The sequence below is a fragment of the Cyprinus carpio genome, unplaced genomic scaffold (assembly GCF_018340385.1).
Source record: "Cyprinus carpio isolate SPL01 unplaced genomic scaffold, ASM1834038v1 S000006759, whole genome shotgun sequence".
NCBI lineage: Eukaryota > Metazoa > Chordata > Actinopteri > Cypriniformes > Cyprinidae > Cyprinus > Cyprinus carpio.
In genome coordinates, this window is record NW_024879356.1 from 1,163,765 (window position 1) to 1,183,393 (window position 19,629).

The 19,629-nt window shown below is 35.4% G+C and overlaps 1 protein-coding gene across 1 annotated transcript in view; it reads left to right on the top strand.

The window, feature by feature from the left end:
- The window catches only part of LOC122144783 (protein FAM184A-like), a 99,064-nt gene extending 79,981 nt beyond the window's left edge, over positions 1 to 19,083 (top strand). The window contains 4 exon segments of the mRNA XM_042755941.1: positions 5,169 to 5,322; positions 7,262 to 7,389; positions 15,342 to 15,526; positions 18,967 to 19,083. Coding sequence (XP_042611875.1) covers positions 5,169 to 5,322; positions 7,262 to 7,389; positions 15,342 to 15,526; positions 18,967 to 19,006 — 507 coding nt within the window. The 3' untranslated portion in view covers positions 19,007 to 19,083.
- Positions 19,084 to 19,629: the final 546 nt, after the last annotated feature.

A 19,629-nucleotide genomic window follows, 5' to 3' on the forward strand; every position in this document is an offset into this window, starting at 1 on the left:
AGCCACACCACCATCTCTCTCTCTCTACTCACAAACGTCTCAATATTGAGCATCGCTTTTTTGAAGTCAGGCGAAGGAACGCTCCTCTGCTGCTAATGGGCTCAGCAGCACTGCGGAGGAGAAAGACGGCATCAGTCTTACCCCTCGCCACTCTGTCCTCAGAGACGAAAAATGAGCGTGCGTTCCTTCTTCTGATATCCCACTCCAACAGGCAAAAGATCCAGCTCAGCTCCCTCCTGTAGCTTTTGGCTGATATCAAGCACTGCTTTTTACCCGGCCGGAAAGAACAGGCCAAAATCCTGCAGCTACCACAGTAGGTAAAAACGCTTGTGTGTGCCCATCCTCGACCGCATGCCGGCCGAGAGCATATGGACCTGATGAGTCACTGTGGCTAAAGGAGAAGAAATCTGAAGATACTTGGACATTTCAGAGCTGCCTTTTACTACCCTCTGTTTGCTTTTTTCAGATGTGGCTCGTCTATAGAAGCCCATCTCTGAGACGGAATAAAACAAATTAAAAGGTGACTGTGATGTTTTTATTTCACAAATTTGGGCTTTTTTCTTGCAATATTAATTTATATCTTACAATTCAGACTTTTATCTCACAATTCTGAGAGAAGATGTAAGAATTGTAAGATATGAACTCAGATTTGTGACAAATACATTCTGAATTGCGAAAAAGTCACAGTATAAACTTGCAGAAAAAAAGCCAAAAAATCACAATTGAGAAAAATGTCAGCATTGTGAGATACAAATTTGCAATTACCTTTTTATTTTATTCCGTTGCAGAAAAAAACTTGAATTGCAAGATGTAACCTCAGAATTCTAGAAGAAAGATTTCTCGATATTCCGAGTTTATATCTTGCAAATCTGAGTTTGTATCTCACAATTCTAACTTTTTCCTCAGAACTGCGATATACAGTATACACTCAAATTTGCGAGATATGAACTCTGAATTGCGATAAAGTCACAATATAAACTTGCAGAAAAAAAACCTGAAAATCGCAGTTGAAAAAAAAACATTTGCAATTACATCTTTATTTAGAGATATATAATTCACAGTTGCAAGAAAGAAGTCTGAATTGTGAGATTAAAAGCTGCAATTAACTTTTCATTTTGTATCCCGTGGTGGAAATAGGCTTCAATATACTCATCCAAACGTATAGCATTTACAATCTATTCCTATTTTGAATCATTTGTTATTAATTTATTTTGAAGCAGCTGCACCTGATTTAAGTCTCGTCATACATAGTGTACTATTATAAGAATTACTGTGAATGTTTGGCAAGTCTAAAAAGAAACCTGTTTTGAGCTTTTCCAAAGTTGAGTAGTCCTGACTCAAAGCATCATAAAAACTGTTGAAATGGAAACAGAAAGCCGGTTTCCAGATCTTTTATGAGGGGATAAACTACATTAAGTGCCTACCAAAGCTAAATAAATCTAGTTTGAGAAGACAGGAAAGAGATGTTTTATATCCTGCCTCACCTGGCCATAGGGCAGTGGTGAAGCATTGCAGAGCTCTTATATTTCGGTATAGCCACCTTTCACTGGTATTGATCACACAGTTTCCCCCCTACAGCCTCTAGTATATTCTTTTGGATATATTCTAAGGGTTTTTCAAACCTACTTTTATTTTTCATCCTTTAGGTGTTTGAGATTCATTTTTATAATAGAGCATACTGTACATCGAAATTCTAGAATTTCGTATTTCGAATCAGTATTAACTGCTATACTTATTTAACACTTTAAGCTATCAATATAAAGTGCTATCAATATAACTGTTTCAATATAAACCTTCACATTTATAGTGGGTTGTTTTCTGTGCTTCAGTGTTTGAGGGGGATTCTCTCATTTATCTGAAAACCGTGTGAGTGTTGAATCCTAAAATAACTCACTAATTAATGCACAAGCTTTATTGGCAGGGAAAGAAGCGAAGTGTAATTTTTCCCACTCCAGATTCATTTCCACATAAGGAATGTGACATCATCCTCGTAGCACTTGAGGAGGTGAAAATGGCACTATGACATTAGAGTGGGAAGAAATGTGTGGAATAAACATCACAACTCTGCATTTGTTTGTGTGTGTGTCTGTGTGTGTTTGTGACTGCTGTAGTCATTCAGATTAAAGCATCCTTCTGTAGATTCTGTAGTTTTTCTCAAGTGTGTGTGTGTGTGTGTGTGTGTGTGTGTGTGTGTTTGTGTGTTATGCAGCTCAGGCCGCTGTTGTCCCTGATAGTTGTCTGAATGACGGAAATGACCTGACCTTTTCAGTTTTACTGAGCCATCGGGCTGCAGGGGGGGTCAGCTTACTCTGGAGAAAACAGAAACTCACAGAACTGACACCACAGCCGTTTGATGCATGATGTTTCTTTAGCTAGCAAAAGATGTGTCAGCAACACACTCCACACAATATGGACCTTGAATGATTCATTACGAGTATAAGCAAAATTGTCACTGAATATTTTTGGTATCATCAGCCAACATTATTTCTCTGTTTCAAAAATATGTGAGCTGCCTTTCTGGCTGATAGATGATACTAGCACATATAAATATTGGGTGAAATGAATGATGTACTGTTAGTAACCATCTCACGATTTGGAACAGAGCTTGGGAAAGATACTTTGAACCTGTGGCATAGCATAGATCACATGCTTTCACAAATCTAGCTCGCAACATTTCTTCCTTGCAGTCCCACTTATTTACTAATTTCTTGTCATTTCTCTTTTCTATATATTTTCACGTTTTCACCTGCAGAGTAGCATCCAAAAAGTAAAGTGTGCTGGTAGCAGCCTCATGCTGTGGGGCTGTTTTTTTTTAGCGTCAGGAACTGAGGGACTCGTCAGACTAGAAGAAAAGCTCAATGCACCAAAATATTGAGGTAGCCTTAATGAAAACCCAGACCAGGGAATTCAGAAACTCAGACTGAGCAAAAGATTCACATTCCAACAGGACAATGAACCTAAACACACAGCAAGAGTGGCTTATAGGCAACTCTGTGAGTGTCCTTGAGTGGCCCAGCCACAGCCTGGGATTGAACCCAATCATATATTTCTGGAGAAACCTGGAAATGTGCGTCTGCCCCCATCCAACCTGACAGAGCTGTATATGTATTTCTTGTTTATAATCCTCTCAGGACTGTATTGTTTTAAATGAGTCATATTGAACAAATCTCTTCAAGACCATGTGGTATGTTTTTGTGTCTCAGTTCATCTGTGTTGATCTTCCTCATCAGTTGTTTTATTTTGATCTCTGCATTAAAGCGGCTCAGTTCCCAGCATTCTTCTGCCAACTGGCTTGGTGCAGTCCGTGTTTACTGAAGCGGTTGGTCTAATTTTCTGTTCCCTGTCATTCCCTAACCCACTTCCTCTCGCATCCGCACCCCACTCTGCTGGATATCACTGACTCCAAAGTGACTTTCAGTGGAGGCAGGTGCCCTGCATTACCCCTCATTATGTCAGTGTATCTCCAGCGCTCAAACAGCTCCATTCTCTTAATCTAATTCAGGGTGCTGTAATTTGCATTCCTCTTGCTGGGCGCTAGACGGCAACCATCCAAGATCCTTAACAAGCTTGCGGAGATGCTTAAGTGCCTTCTGATAGAGTAATAATTCCTGTGATTGCCAGTTGTTTGAGAAATACGCTACACTTACACCTGTGTTCCTGGCTAAGTGTTTTGCATATTTTTGGCAAGTGCACCTGTTGCAATTCTTATTCACCTGCTTAGACCTGCAAAAAGACCTGCTTGGACTAGTGTGAATTTCATGCTGGTCTTTATTTCTGGTTATTTTTTTGGTTTGGTTCTGGTTTAGCCATCCAGTTCACCAGAAGAGTGCAGGTTAGGTGAATATTGTAAATTTGATGAAATTTGGCATTGGTTGAGCAAGTTGGTCATACTGTTTAATGAACAGGTTTTTGTTGATTAAACTGGTCAGTTTTTATGGTTTAAGTTTGAGCAAGCCTGTTCTTTCTTGGTTAAGCAACCAGATTTTATTTTATTTTATTTTATTTATTTATTTATTTATTTTTAAATTTGTTGTAGTGTTTTTAGGGTTTTTAGTATTAATATGTTTTAAGTATTACAACTTATTTATACTAAAAGCATATAGCTTTAGATTATAAAGAATTATATTTTATTTATAATAACTACAAGCCCTTGCTGTTGTTGAGCAAATGGATGTAGGTAATTTAGGTATTATTATTATTTTATTTTATTTTTTATTGTAATATTAATAAGTTTAAAGAGTTAAATACATATATGAACCATTCTACAGAATCCAAATATATATATAGATATCCAATATATATATATATATATATATATATATATATATATATATATATATATATATATATATATATAAATGTGTATGAAAATTGTATAATATCAAAGGTATACACATTTCTAGTAATTGTGCAGTTAATTCTCATATTCAAATATATACAGTATATAGAAAGAAAATATAAAATAAAGTTTGTTTTTTTAACATCACCTTTTAAAAGAATCAAAAAGATACTTTGACAATGAAAAAAAAACAACAATGGAGAAAAAAATACAAAAATCATTTCAATATAATTTTCAAGTTGAAATTGAATTAAAAAAAAAAGAAATATCTCCCTTTGGAGTGGACTTTGAGATTTGTAACTTTGTAGATCTTTTTTTATGCCCAAACATACACACTACACACTGACAAAAATTCAAAAACTGGTTTTGTTGTTTTTCCAAGTGATGTTTTTGTCTTTTGACTTTTGGGCATGTAGTCCTCAATCCAGGTTTATGCTTACCATATATATTTAAATGTGTTTTTTTTTTTTTTTTTTTTTTTTTTTTACTGTTTTGTACAAAGGCCCTGAAGGGCAAAGTAAAACATTTCTGAAGTTTCTCCTTGAGTCATGTTCTTACATTATTTTGTGTTGTGTGTAGCAGGAAAAATAGGCAAGAAAAACATTTCAATGATTTTTCATTTTCTTTGCTTTGATTTTTCATTCCCCCCCACATACGCAAAATGTCCAGGAAGGGCAATGCATTATTTTTTTTTTATATTCTAACTGGAGTGAGTGCTATGAGAGACATGAAAGAAGCATCAGTATATTTTCATAAGTCAAATATACTGTTAATGTAGATTGTACATTTGTCTACTCTAATGAACTGGTGTGTGTGTATGTGTGTGCAGGAGCTTGAGGAGCGTCTACGGCAGCAGCACCACATGGAGCTTCAGACTCTGCGAGAGGCTCACAGGCAGAACATTGAGACTTTGAAACAGCAGTCAGAGCAAGAGCTGCAGACCCTCCGCTTCGAACTGGAGGATGAGGGCAAGGCCATGTTGGGTAAAACAGACACACATTCATTCACAGACCTGCTGTATAAAGCCTTCAGAACCTGTTATTATTTACTCATGGTCAAATGCAGTCTTTAGGACTGAATGTCTGCACTGTCATCTGTCATTTTGTGAGTGGTGAATTCAGATCCATTTGCTGAGACAATAGAGTCAATATCTGTAATATCTATATTGGTTTCCATGGTAATGGCTTATGCTGCAGCGAAGGAGTATCTGTTATGATGAAAAAAGGACAAAAAGCTTGAGCCCAACCGATATATCTTTTTGCCGATTTTATAGGCCGATATGAGCATGTCGCAGATATATCATTATCGGCGAATATGCCGCTGATATGAACAGTTTTTACAGAACATAAAACACAGATAAAATGCTTGTAAATGGTATAATTACATAGTTTGTCCAGCAGAGCATGCTCCATTGTTTGCTACTGGTGACCTGGATGAAACTCTTTAAAGTTGAAGTTTATGGAACACCACTGAAACTTTGAACGGCCATATCTCCGTAACGGCGCGGCGGATCCGCACCAAATTCGGGGGATCCCTTCAGCTCGAGTAACCTTCTCGAATGGCGAGTCTCGAGGCCCCCTTTCAAATGAGACCACCCCCGCGTCGATAGCCCCGTTGTCCAGGAGTTACAGGCGGTTAAATTCGCAGTCGGGCACCGACCAATCTGGCCACCACTTTCACTTCAGTAAGGAGGTCTCCTGTTCAGGCAGCAGCATTGAAGCTTTGTCCACAGGTTATTCAGTGATATTCCGCCATGATTCCAGTTCCAAGGGAACTGACACGTTACATTCAAAGGGCATTAAAGTGCACAAGACGTGCATTTAAATTGTATTTATTTACAGCGGTATATTATGTCACACTTCACACTTCTCTAGTAAGTTTCATCTGTGTGTGAAGACAGTAGTGCAAATCAGTGAATGAATGTTGCGAAGTGAAATAAACTTCAGTGGAATAAACTTCAAATTTACTGTGCAGTGTGCTGATGTCAGACTCATTTTGCATTATAAAGTTTATTGTAAAATTGTTAAATGCCCTGCCTCCATTACATATCTTTGTCACAAGTGTTCGTTGTTTTACTCCCTAATATCAGTATCGGTATCGGCCCCCAAAAAACCCATATCGGTTGGGCTCTGCAAAAAGCTATCCATTTTGCCACTGCCTATAGAAACTCAAATTGAAATGTCTGTTTAGACTGAAATGTATTTGCAAAAAAATATTTCAGGAAATTAAAAATCTTTTGTGTGTGTGTGTCAGTCTCAACTGGAAAATCTGGAAATATGATGTGGTCCAACACTGCATGATTTACAAAGTTCAAATTAAAATTTAATTTATTCAGCTTTATTAAAATTTGATTAAAGTTGCTCGGTTATGCTCCAATTTATGCCCATCATAGCTTGCAAAATGCTCAAAAAATGTGCTATATATCTGGATATATCTCATGAGTTGGTTTCATGGAGCTGGGGAAAATAAAGCTAAAACAAGAAATAATATGGTAAATAATTTACTTGTCAAGAGACAATTGAAAATAAAATGGTTTCCTTATTCGTCCTGTGCAATGATAATAATTTAGCATTTTGTTGGTAATATTAATAAATGTTAATAAATTTACTTATACACCAAGCAGTGTTGGAACTAGATGTTGAATGTAAAACCTCAGAGTTCTACAGCTCTAATTATAGCTCAATCTCATTGAAATAAGGTATAATTGGAAGAAACTGGAAAGGAGCATAATGAGGGAGCACTGACAGGAAATTGCAGGTGGAGGAACGAGTGTCACTTCCATTTCCACCCTTTAACGTTTATGCTTTAGGGAGAGTTGGAGATGGATGATTTTTAATTCAGCTCCAGACAGCAGATCATCTCCCTGGAATAGTCCTGTTTTTCATTCCCTATGTCTCTCTCTTTCTCTTGTTCTCCTCTCAGCATCCCTGCGTTCAGAGCTGAACCATCTTCACGCATCAGCCATCGAACATATGCGTCAAACCCATCAACAGGAAGCAGCGGCTGCCAAACAGGAACTGGAGAACGCTCTGGAGCAGAGCAGAGTAAAGGTAAACTTCTTCCACAGCAGGGTTATTATATTTCACAAGAAGTGTATTATTGTGGTGTCATCGATTTTAGATTTGCTCATACATGTCACATACAAAAAGCAGTAATTGGTTGTTTTGCATTTCAATCAAATGCCGTCCTTCTCTCTAATTTGACGTTTTTGTTTTTACTTAATACACACTACCGTTCAAAAGTTTGGGGTTCGGAAATCTCTTACGTTCGCAAAGGCTGCATTTATACAGTAATAATACTGTAATGTTGTGAAATATTATTACAATTTAAAATTGCTATTTTCTATTTTAATATATTTTAAAATTCAATTTATTTCTGTGATGTAATGCTGAATTTTCAACATCTTTACTCCAGTCTTCAGTGTCACATGATCCTTCAGAAATCATTTAAATATGCTGATTTGCTACTCAAGGATCATTTTTTTAAATTATTATCAATGTTGAAAAAAGTTGTGCTGCTTAATACTTTTCTGGAAACTGTGAAACATTTTTGTTTCAGGATTCTTTAATGAACAGAAAGTTCAAAAGAACAGCATTTATTTGAAATATGAATGTTTTGTAATATTATAAATGCCTTTGCTGTCACTTTTTAATCAGCTTTTTAAAATCAAATGTAATGCATTCTTTTGAATAAAAGTATATACATTTTTTTAAACTTACTTTTGAATGGTAGTTGGTTATTCAATACACAGAAACATAAAATTAAATGTTCATTCATGTGTATTCAGTTTTAAGTATTCATTCACATTAGAGTAGACATTATATTTTATGTCTTTTTAAATAATTATTTAAACTAATTATCTGCGAGTATTTTTGCTGTAGCTTCAGTGTATTCCCATCATTCCCCGACTGTCTTCTATACAGTCCCATTGTCTCTTAATGGAGACAGAGACAAACAGTAAGTTTAGTTAGTGAATGCTTTTCCAAGAAAGGACGAATCAATAACGTTCTGCCAACAGATGGCTGCTATGAAAGAAAAGGACCTTAATAAATCCTCTTGTCATCTGGCTCATGTATAAGACAACAGTTAAACAAAAGAAACACTGAGAGGATTGTTGGCCAAGCAACTGAAAGGTTGTACAGTTTGAGTCTTAAACACAGACCTTAAGGGAAAAATATGTCTATGTAACACACATACACACAGAATTAAGGGATTGAAGTAAAATAGCTTTTTCTGTGTAATTGCACTCCGTTTTCATCTTTTTATCTAGATAGTTGTCATACTTTGGTCTTCAGTTAATTAGGTTAGCTGTGTCTTATGTAATACTATATTTTGTGGACGTTGTGTGGCTTTTAAAGAATAGGATACAGGAATACAGTGTTTCCATTAATATTGGAAAACCTGGATTTTTAAAAAAGTAGTTTTTGGCAAACCGGCGCCCCCAGGTGACAATGATCTTCTATACTTTATTAGCGCCATATCAATACGAATTAATTCTCAAGCTCCTGGGGCTCAATTCTGTCTTGTGAGAGCTTGTCTAATGTCCCACAGGTCAAAGAGCAAATTCAGTGTGATCTTTGCTAAAGAGAGGCTGCGAAATCTCTAAGGAGTTCAACAAACCCTGCACTGCTGGCGTCGGGAAGAAATCTATTTTTGCTAAGCATTTACTAAGCGTTTCCAGCCTTGGTGCATCATTCATCACCCAGGAATAACAAATAAGCATACTCAGAAAGCGCAGATGCATGTTTTTCGGGTCAAACTGTGAATATTTGTGTCTTGTGAGATTAGAATTGTTTCATGTGCGTCTACAATCAAACTGCGCGTCTGTCTCGAGGACACGGTTGACTTTGTTGTGTTCAGTTTTCTGTAATGCCCTCACGTACTCTCAGTAACATCCCTTACATCATAAGGCTGGAAAAAAGTGTTTAACCTTCCCCCAAGACTCTTGCCGATCCCACTGGTTATGACAGCAAAGACAGATGTGTCATGAAAGAGCCGTGAGAAACATGGCTTTGTGTTTTCTAGTTTAAGTCACAGTAGCAAAAGGTGAATGAATTCACCAATGAATGCGCTCTCTCATTATGCAGATAGATAGATAGATAGATAGATAGATAGATAGAAAGAAAGAAAGAATAGATAGATAGATAGATAGATAGAAAGAAAGAAAGAATTACATTACATTAAGGTGTGCCTATAAGATTTCATCCACATGCTCAATAAGTGATCCAACGGCTCCCAGGGGTCTGGTTCCTCAAACGAGTGCCTGCGTTCACAAGACGCACAGTATTTATTAAAGCCCGTGCTGCTGTGCTGTGCTCCTACACCATGAATCATTAGCGCTATTTTACACGGTTCTGACACCGCTGATTTGCAGTCAGTAATAAACGTGCTTCTCTCCGGCTGGTGAGATGACTGTATGAAGACTGAGAGAAAGAGGAACAGAGAAATCAAACACTCCCCAGAAAGGCTCCTGGGTACATAACTCTAACTATTCAGTGCTTTTCTCTGCCACAATAATGGAATGGATTTGAATTTTCTCACTTTGTGGATGATTTCAGCAAATATTATTGTATTTGATTCTTTGTAGTTTGTGTAATCAATCAGAATTCCATGTAATTCATTTGATTACAGCTTTAAATCTTTTAAAAGTGCTCTTGAGCAAGACAATTACCAGCATTTGATCTGTGAGAACTGGCTAAAAGAGCACTAAAAAATCTTTGAGTAAAAGCCTGTATACATGTAAGAGTAATAATTATATAAATGTAAAAAAAAAAGTTATTAAGGTATCATAATTATCACGTGTAAATTTGAATTTATATTGCATGTTTTAATATCTCCGTTTTACTGTATATCTCCAAATATGACTTGTTTCACAACAATTTTTAAGTCGTTATCTCTCAGTGTGAGTTAATATCTCATGACCTTTTATCTAATGAAGTGATAATATTTTACAATATGACCTCTCACAAGGATACAAAAGATTTCACAGTTATGTTCTCATATTGTGACCTTTTATCTTATTAAGTGATGATCATATGTTACAGTAGGGCTTTTTCTCACACAATATGACTTAATATTACACAATTTGTAATTTTTATCTCTCCAAGTCACTTCAGTATCTCACTGTTTTGTCTCTTCTCTTCATTAAGTGATTTAATATCTCACAACATAACCACATTTCTCACAATATTACACATCATCTCAATTATCAAACTTTACTTCCCATAATTACGTCTTTTTTATTCTCCCAAAGAGGCTTAATATCTTATTATTTTGTCTTTTTCTGATAATAGTGGCTTTTTATATTATGAAGTGATCATAATATTTTACAGCTTGAGCATATTTGTCATAATATGACTTAATGTTTCACATTTATAACTTTATTTCTTAAAATTGTCTTTTATCTCCCAATGGGACTTAATATCATACTATTTTGTCTCTTTTTCCTCATAATTCATTCAACTTTTTATCTCATAAAGTGATTTTAATATCTCACACAGCAAGATGTAATATTTTACAATATGACATTATTTCCCACAAATGCAACCTAATATTTTACCATTTTGACTTATTTTTATTTATTTATTTATTGCATAATTGAGACTTTGGTAACACTTTATTTTAAGGACCATTTCTCAATAATAAGTAGCTTGAATAATATTGCATGTTGGCTGTTTATTAGTACTTATAATACAGCACATATTAATGCCTAATTCTGCATGTTTTTTAGATCCCTTAATCGTACCCCATACCTAAACTTAACAGCTCCTTACTATTAATAAGCAGCAAATTAGGAGTTAATTGAGGGAAACGTCATAGATAATAGTTAGAGTAGTAATTGGACCCTAAAATATTTTTTTTAACACTCCAAGTGATTTAATATCTTACAGTGTGATTTAAAATCTCCCATTTTAGACTTTATTTCTCATAATTGTGGTTATTATTTTATAATTGCATTATATATATCTTAATTTGTGACTTCATTTCTTATGCTAAACTTATGTTTTATTTTAGTTTGAGGTGGAAACAGGTTTCTACATTAGATAAAAATGTGTGTTGGATAACATAAATAACTTTAATCATGTATACGGTTGAATAACTCTTATCCCGCTAGTGCCACCATGAGCTCTCATTCCCCCGTCTCTCTTCTATGACCTCTGCGGCTCTCCCTCAATCGACAAGCTTTTGATCAGCAGCACACTGAAATTCAGCCCCTCTCAGGGCTTTCTGGGTACAATGCCCAGGAGAGCAGAGCTCCACACATGCTCCCAGACACCTGCTATTCAGCCTCCTCTCATCTGTCTGCATGTCTCCATTAATGATGCTTACTGTATATTATCCTACGCAGTGAAGTACTCCTCCAGGGAGACATTTATAGGTGTCTCGGTCCTTGATGGAAAAGGTCAGAGATGTTAATTTCAGCCTTCGCAAATTATACCCTTTCTACTTCAGGCATAAGAGCTGAAAGATTTGAGCACGCTAGAACAAGCACTGGACTTTTAAAGCCGCGTCTCTTCAGGAAAGGGCCACCTGCTGATTTCAGAAGACAGTTCCTGTAGGTTTAGCTCTGTCGTTACAGGTGGACGGCTGATGTGACATTCGCTGAAGATCTCTTTGTGGAGAGCGGTTTCCATGACCAGGGCTTCAAGAATTATTTTGACCTGATGCTCCGGCTGCTGTTGAACATACAAACTATGTGTGATTGTGTGTGTGCGTTCTAAGTCTTCAATCAATTATTCAGCTGAAGCTGGTTTCATATGCAGTCAGATTATGCAACAATACCCTGCCATTATCCAGGTGTTTCGACCTCACTCCAGGCAAAAGTAGCCGTTCATGAATAAAAGATACAAATCTAAATTTGAGCATTACAGAAGAAGCTTGTTGTTCCCATAGTGAAAAAGCCTATATGTGACCCTGGCCATAACTTTTTAAATTCAGTTGCATAAAAAATATATTGGTCAAATTTAAAAATGAAAAGACTGATTACCACTTGGTTAACTACTAGTTAATCAAACTAGTTCCTAAGACACAATCTTAACATAGTGACTATATTTACCCCTTGATGGTTGCTAGTTAGTTACTTGCTTATCCAATTGAAAAGAGTCCACCCTCAAGTCTAGATATTGTTTGGATCCCATGAAGTCTGTATTTATTTGATTCTTTCTTATGTTTTATCGTCGAGCACACTGTAAAAACCATTCTGTGAAACTTACAGTAAACAACCGGCAGTTGTGGTTGGCAGGTCTTCACTGCAAAAATGTGGTTGCAACATTTTAGGGTTCACAGAATCAACTTAAATTTACAGTAAAAACCTGTATTCCATTAACTGATGTTAATGTGAATATACCAACATATTTAAGTACTAAAATCTGTTTTTATAATGACACAGGTGGTGATGAGAAAAGCCACAAAATGAATCCACATTCATCAAAAGCAGCTTTTCCACTAATAGATACCTTCTATCTATTAGTATTTTGAGATAAATACTAATAGATAGAAAATACTAATAGATAGAAGGTAAAAAAAAGTAGTATGAAAACACTATCATGGTAACATACGAGACATGGAAATAATGCAATAAACATTCATTTAGCAACAACAACAACAACAAAAACTATGTGTGCATAACTGATTAAAAAAAACAAGGTTATTTAAATTTAAAAGATTTTAAATGTCTCGCAAGAAATTCGGAGAATGTCAATTTACAGTTTTTTAATGTAAATTATAAGATGACGTTCTTTTTCACTTTCAAAATTTGTACATTAACAGTATTTTACTGTAAAATTACATGAAATGTCTTGTTAGGTCTATTAAAGATTTTCACTGTATATAGTAAGGGGCTTTACTGTTAACCATTTAACCAAAGCATTGTTACAGTCTTTTACCTATAAAATGACACTAAAATTACAGTGCAGCTTAAAAAATATCTCTGTCTGACTGCAAATATATAGTCTGACAACAAATACTGTATATAGTCAGTGTGGAAGTGAGAAGCAGGCCGCTGTGCTTCAGGCGCTGCTCCGGTGGTCTGCTGGAGGCACAGTCTTGAGTTGTGTAAATGAAAATGTCACAGGCAGACCCCTGACAGCTCTGCTCCAGCACATTAATATCACACATACATCCAGTGAACGGTCAGGGAATAAAGACCATTTTGTTGTTCCTCAACACACACCTGAGTCCGAGCACATGAGTGTTACAGTTAAGAGAGTCTTGTCATTCATGAGCTTACTGAGATAATGCAACAGCAGGAAGAGCAGATGTTTTCTTGACATACTGTTGATATACAGAAGGCTCAGCTACTTTCTTTTAGGGGCCAGATTGCCCATATCTTAGCACACATAACATGTTCAAACATATTTTTAAAATATACCAAAAAAAGGGCCAATTTCATGATCGTGCACTTTTCAGCCAGTCTTTTAGCCCATACAGAAATGATAATTATCTTGGTAATTATATATGGAAATGTATGGCTACTTTATTGCATTTGATTCTATAACTATGCTGTTTTAATACTCTTAACTAATGGACTGCTCTAAAGAATGACATCATGCAGAGTAGGCAGACATGGGCAAAGTAGAAGAAACAGACTGGCATCGATTCAAAGTTTTACTATTTGGACAGTTTTTCTTAGAAGTGAATGTGCTGTTTTTGTGCTTCGTTCTCAAGATGAACCATCTGTTGTGATTTGGAGATATTAACAAATGCGCTTTCAGGGTAATTCACAGTTGTCTACAATGGCTGTGATATTTTTGTAATTATGTGAGCGTGTATACATTAGAAATCATTTTCACACCGGGGGTACGCACAAGTTTGTTTACAAAATACAAATGTTTGCTATTTATTACTTTTTTTGCTGACATTGGCGTCCTTTATCACGTAATATGTCCCGGAGGAAGCCCCTCTGGGCCGCAGGTTTTCTTTGCCACACACACTGAAACAGTTATTGAGCTAATTGTTGTGTGAAATGATATTTACAGACATTTAGAGTTGGATGAGCAGATTGTAATTTGATTAAGCAAGAGCCATTAACTGCATAAAACTGGAAATGGGCTCGGCTGTATTTTCCAGGAGGATTTCTACTTCTTCCTGTGCATGAGGCATTTAAAAGTCAAAGTGTCAGTGGAGTGGAAAATTGCCCATGAGACAAGTGTTGTCTAATTAATCTAACCCAGGCTGTACTGGAGTCTGACATATACAGTTGTGGATATAATCGTTACAGTAGAGAACAGCCTATGTGGCAGTTTCTATGAATACAGTAAACTTTGGTGTCCCGTTACTTTTTTTTAGTGGCATGAATGTGATGTTTGGAGTGAGAACTATTAGATATGTTTGATAAACTGTTATTTAACAGAATATTAACATATCCTGAAATCTTAAATGCATCAGATGTGGTGAAGCATTAAAATGTATTTAATACTGGTGGTATTTTTTGTTATTTAGTGTTTTATTCAATGGCATACATTTGCTCAGTGTTCTGAGATGTATTTCTGCAAGAGAAGTTTCAATTTATTTCTAGTACATAGCCAGAAACATTGTATTTTCTTGCCATTTTTTTAAATAAGTAACTGAACACTTAAGTAAGTTGCTGAAAGTTGTTTTCCCCAGTAATTTCAGACATGGACTCAAGGCCCATTAGCTCCTAACGTCACTCAAGAGATGAAACTCTAGTGCTCAAACCTCCATGCTAAAAATAATGCTGTAGATCTGCTGACTGCTCCCGACCTTTATGTATTCATAACTAAACTATTCATATATTTGAAGATGTAGTGTATAAGCAAGGCAAACCAGATGGATGTGCCATCAATATTAGATCCCAACATAGTCTCAAAGTGCAGTGTGAAAATAGCATCTGCGGTAACTCCATGTGTCTGAATCCAGACGTTTCAGGAAAAGCCTTCACATCACACAATCCACGCTCTTATGTAACACACGGCATTCTCAAGTAAGGTCAGTCTGGCATTTGTTGTGACCTCGGTTTACCTTGCGTTCTCGTGTGTTGCAGGAACGTGAGCTTCTGAGTCGCATCTCAGATCTGCAGGAGGAGGTCAGTCGCAGGAAGAAGCAGATTGCCGATCTGGACCACGAGATTCACACCCTGAACGAGAACATCAGCACTTTGACCAAGGAGCTGGAACTCAAGGGCAAAGAGGTTTTGAAGATCCGTAGCGAGGCCAATCAGCAGATCAGGTGAGTCTTGGATTGGAGATAGTGAAGTTTTCTTGCATTTAGGCAGTGTAGCAAAATATTTTTTCTTCATTACCCCAGCTCAAAAAAAAAAAGTTATGAAAACGTTTTTTTCTGAGTGTTCAAAACAGCCTTTTTTTTAAATGATGTGAAAATATTTTTTTCTTGTTTACACAAACATTAAGAGAAAATTTAATTTTTCTTTGAACGTTCTTAAACAAGTAGTAACATTTGACAAATGTTCAATTTAGCCAACTAAATCTGAGTATTTTTTTTTTTTTTTTTTTGGGAAACTTTTACTTCGGTACATCCAAAGCAAAATATTGTACTTTTTACTTCACCGCTTTTAAAAAATAACATATCGTTCCTCTTTATATTGAACTTTTTTTAAATAAAAAGTGTTCATCCTAATAGCATAGTATTCGTCTAAATAAGTGTTTCTCATAGCATTCCTCTTAAAATGTCAACACATTTTGCCCCTTGTGATGTCAGTGTTGTTTTTTTTATACTACTCGTCACTTCATGGTTACACTTTTTTTTTAATTTTACCGATATGTTATATTATTTCACTTATTTGCACACTTTAATTATCAGTAACTGCATTAGTAATGAATATTCTAGTAACAATTTTGTTAATAAATGTTGAAAAAGGGTGAATAGAGTTAAGTAAAACTAAATATGAAAGTAAAATTAAAACCATAAAAAATTAAATAAAAAAGTACATGAAATAAAATAAATGCTAACTGAAATAAGATGAAAGAAAAATATTTTTTACTGTATTTCAACTAGTTGCCGGTGCAGCATTTCTCTTTTTAATTTAGTTAACTAAAACTAAAATAAAAACTAATAAAAAATCTACTAAAATGACAAAACTATAATGACTAAAACTATAACTAAAATTAAAATGAAAAATATAAAAATAAAATATAATAAAACTATAATAGTATCTCAATGATACTAAAATAACACTGCTTATTTGCAGATCAATACATTAATTGTCTATAATAATAATCTTTCTTTTAAGTGCTGATTAATGACTCCTCTGATTAGTGCTGGCTAGAATAAATAATAAACATGATTGACAAATACGTTTTACTTTATACAAAATCAAGTTTTACTCAAGTGAAATTAAAAAGGGGAACTTGCACTTTTACTGGAGTATTTTTTTTTTGTACTCGATTTGTGTATGTCATCCATCACTGCATTTAGGAAACAGTGAGTAAACTCATTGCAAACTGAGAAAATTTCACCTCACATCTGCTTGCATGGGGTTGCATGAGGTCATCCTTGTTCAGTAGAGAACATCTGCAATCCTTAAACAACCTCTAATGTGACATTCTCCTCTGGTGTTATGCGACGGGAGTCATTGCTGATGATGAAAGAGATGGAAATTAAATTATTTTCAAGCAGAATGGGGTTTCAAGTGGGAAAAAAAAATAAAGAATAAAGAAAACAGGGCACCATGTTCTTGCCTAGAAAGTCCTATCAGGATTTTGTCTGTCATTTTGCCCACAGTCATCTTGGTGCTGTCTGGCATTTTTGGACGGTGCTGTGTATCTTTTGTAGTACTTTAAAGAAAAAAAAACAGACTTTTAAAAAGGGAAATCAATCGGATTAGAAAACCTGAACTCATAACAGCCATTATATTTTTTATTCAGGGGGTGATATTAATATTTCACCTTTGTATTTATAAGTAAAAAAGCAATTTCATTATACATAGTGGCTTTTTTGAGATAATGTGATTGTTTAGCAACACACATCATAATGCAAGACAGGTGCTGATCTCATTTCACTTTCAATTATGTAACACATATCCAGGTCCTGAGATAAAAGCAGCAAATAAATAGCATCGCCGTTCCCCAGGGGTGTATCATTTACCAAGAGGAGATCCTGCTTTAATGCTCTTTATGTGAAGCCATCACAGCATGTGGCTTAATTGTGTTTCAGATAAAAGCCCATATAGCATAGATATTGCAGTATGGAAAATGAGCGTCTCCTAAATAAAAATCTATAGTATGTAACAGGAAGTGTGTTGTCTTTTGAAAACAGTGCAGCTCTTTGTGAATGTTATTTACTCAGACAGAACATTTGTATCAGAGCAAAGAAGCAAACCCTGAGCTGGATGAAAGTTTCATGTAACAGAGGAATCAAAGGAAGTGCTCACTGCGCTAATAGATCACAACAGTGACCGCACACTTCTGTAGCAGCCCTGCTTACATTTTTCTTATTCATTTTCTCCATATAGACTTCAAAACATTCTTTAATAAAGAGCTCTAAGCCATGAATCAAACTAACCAGCTCTGAGCTGAATGAAAATATTACAACTTTTGAAAAATATAAAATGTTTGAAAATATGAAAAAATACAGTGTAGTTTATTTATTTATTATTTTGTATTTTTTTGAGGGAATGGGTTATACTGCAAAATCAAATTTCTCAAACTAGTCCTCCAAACAGTTGTAAACCTTGTTTAAAAATACATTTGTCTAAGCTTTGTTTTCATACAACATATCTTAAGTATATTTTTCTTACCCCAGTGGAAAATAGTTTTTTTCTGTTTGTTTTTTTGTTTTGTTTTCTCTTCTGGCATAAATATTACACAGTTGAGTGAGATTTTTATTTTTTTTATCATAAAACAAGAAGAAAGAATATGTGTATATGTATAGGTTAAGAAAAAAAATGTATTTTCATTTTTACATTTTACAATACTTTTATTCAACAATGACACATTAAATTGAACAAAAGTGACAGTTGTTTGGAACTTTCTGTTCATCAAAGCATCCTAAAAAATGCATCATGCTTTCCACAAAAATATGTTTTTTAACATTTACACTGTAATTTACAATAAGGAAATGTTTGAGCATCAGCATATTAGAATGATTTCTGAAGGACCATGTGACACTGAAGACTGAAAATTCAGCTGTGCATCACAGGAATAAATTACATTTTATATTGAAATTGGAAACAGTAATTTTTAAATTATATTATTTTCAAAATATTACTGTATTTTCAATCAAATAAATGCAGCCTTGGTGAGCAAGCAAGACTTCTTTCAAAAACAATAATATGAAAACCTTTTGAATGGTGGTGCAGATAAATAATAATATTTATTTATTTGTGCATGCATATTTGTGCATGTATTTTGTTGTTCATGCATGTTGTCATCTAGTGAACCAGTAAGAATCTGAATCTAAACGATTTAATGAACGGATTTCCCGTTTTTAGAAGTATAGAAGAACCATACAATAGATTTAATACTACTACATAATATATGCAAATATAATTATGTATCACGTAGGTTTCATTTATTTCCATCTCAAAAATCTATTTATCTGTGAACGAAATGTCCTTCAAGCCTACAGCTGTAGTGCTGTGGGGTTACAGAGAGCTTTGTAGAGTCATTGAGAGTGACGTGTGTGTGTGTGTGTGTGTGTTGTATTCACAGAGCTCATGAGCAGGACCTGTGTGAAGAAACACGAGCGTGAGATGGCCGAGCTGAACGCTCTCCACCACAGAGAAACACAGAACATGCTGTCAGACTTCAACAAGGCCCAGGAACTGCTGAAGGGACAAGATCTCCGCCCTGCAGATCCTGTGAGTCCGTATGCAATATACAGTATGCGTATTTTGGAGGATGAAGGTTCAGTAACTTCTGTTTTGGCTGGTTGTTTACATGCATTTGGTGACAGAGGCTATGAGACATCTTGAATTCTAACAAACAGGACACCAGACTGTGCTGTAGACTCAGAAGGGTTGGTGGAGAGAGAGGCAAAAGATGAGGAGGGTATTTTTTATGAAGAGATGCTGGGAGGGAGACAGAGAAGATATCTAGATATATATCTTGAGAGAACACACGACCCTGTCAGAGCAGCTCAGATAAGAGTAGCAGATGCCTTTAGCTAAGAAACATGCTGTTTATGTGTACTTTTCATGTTTGGATTAGGGTTAGTTTTTGTGCTCTGACAAGGGACATTGTTCATATGGAGAAGCAAGCGTATAAATAATGCTCTTCTCCATCTTGTAATGAATTATTGCTGCTATGATTACTGTAAAATGTGTGTTTTAAAACACATTTTTGTTTGTGCCGTTATTGTGCAATGTTAGTTTG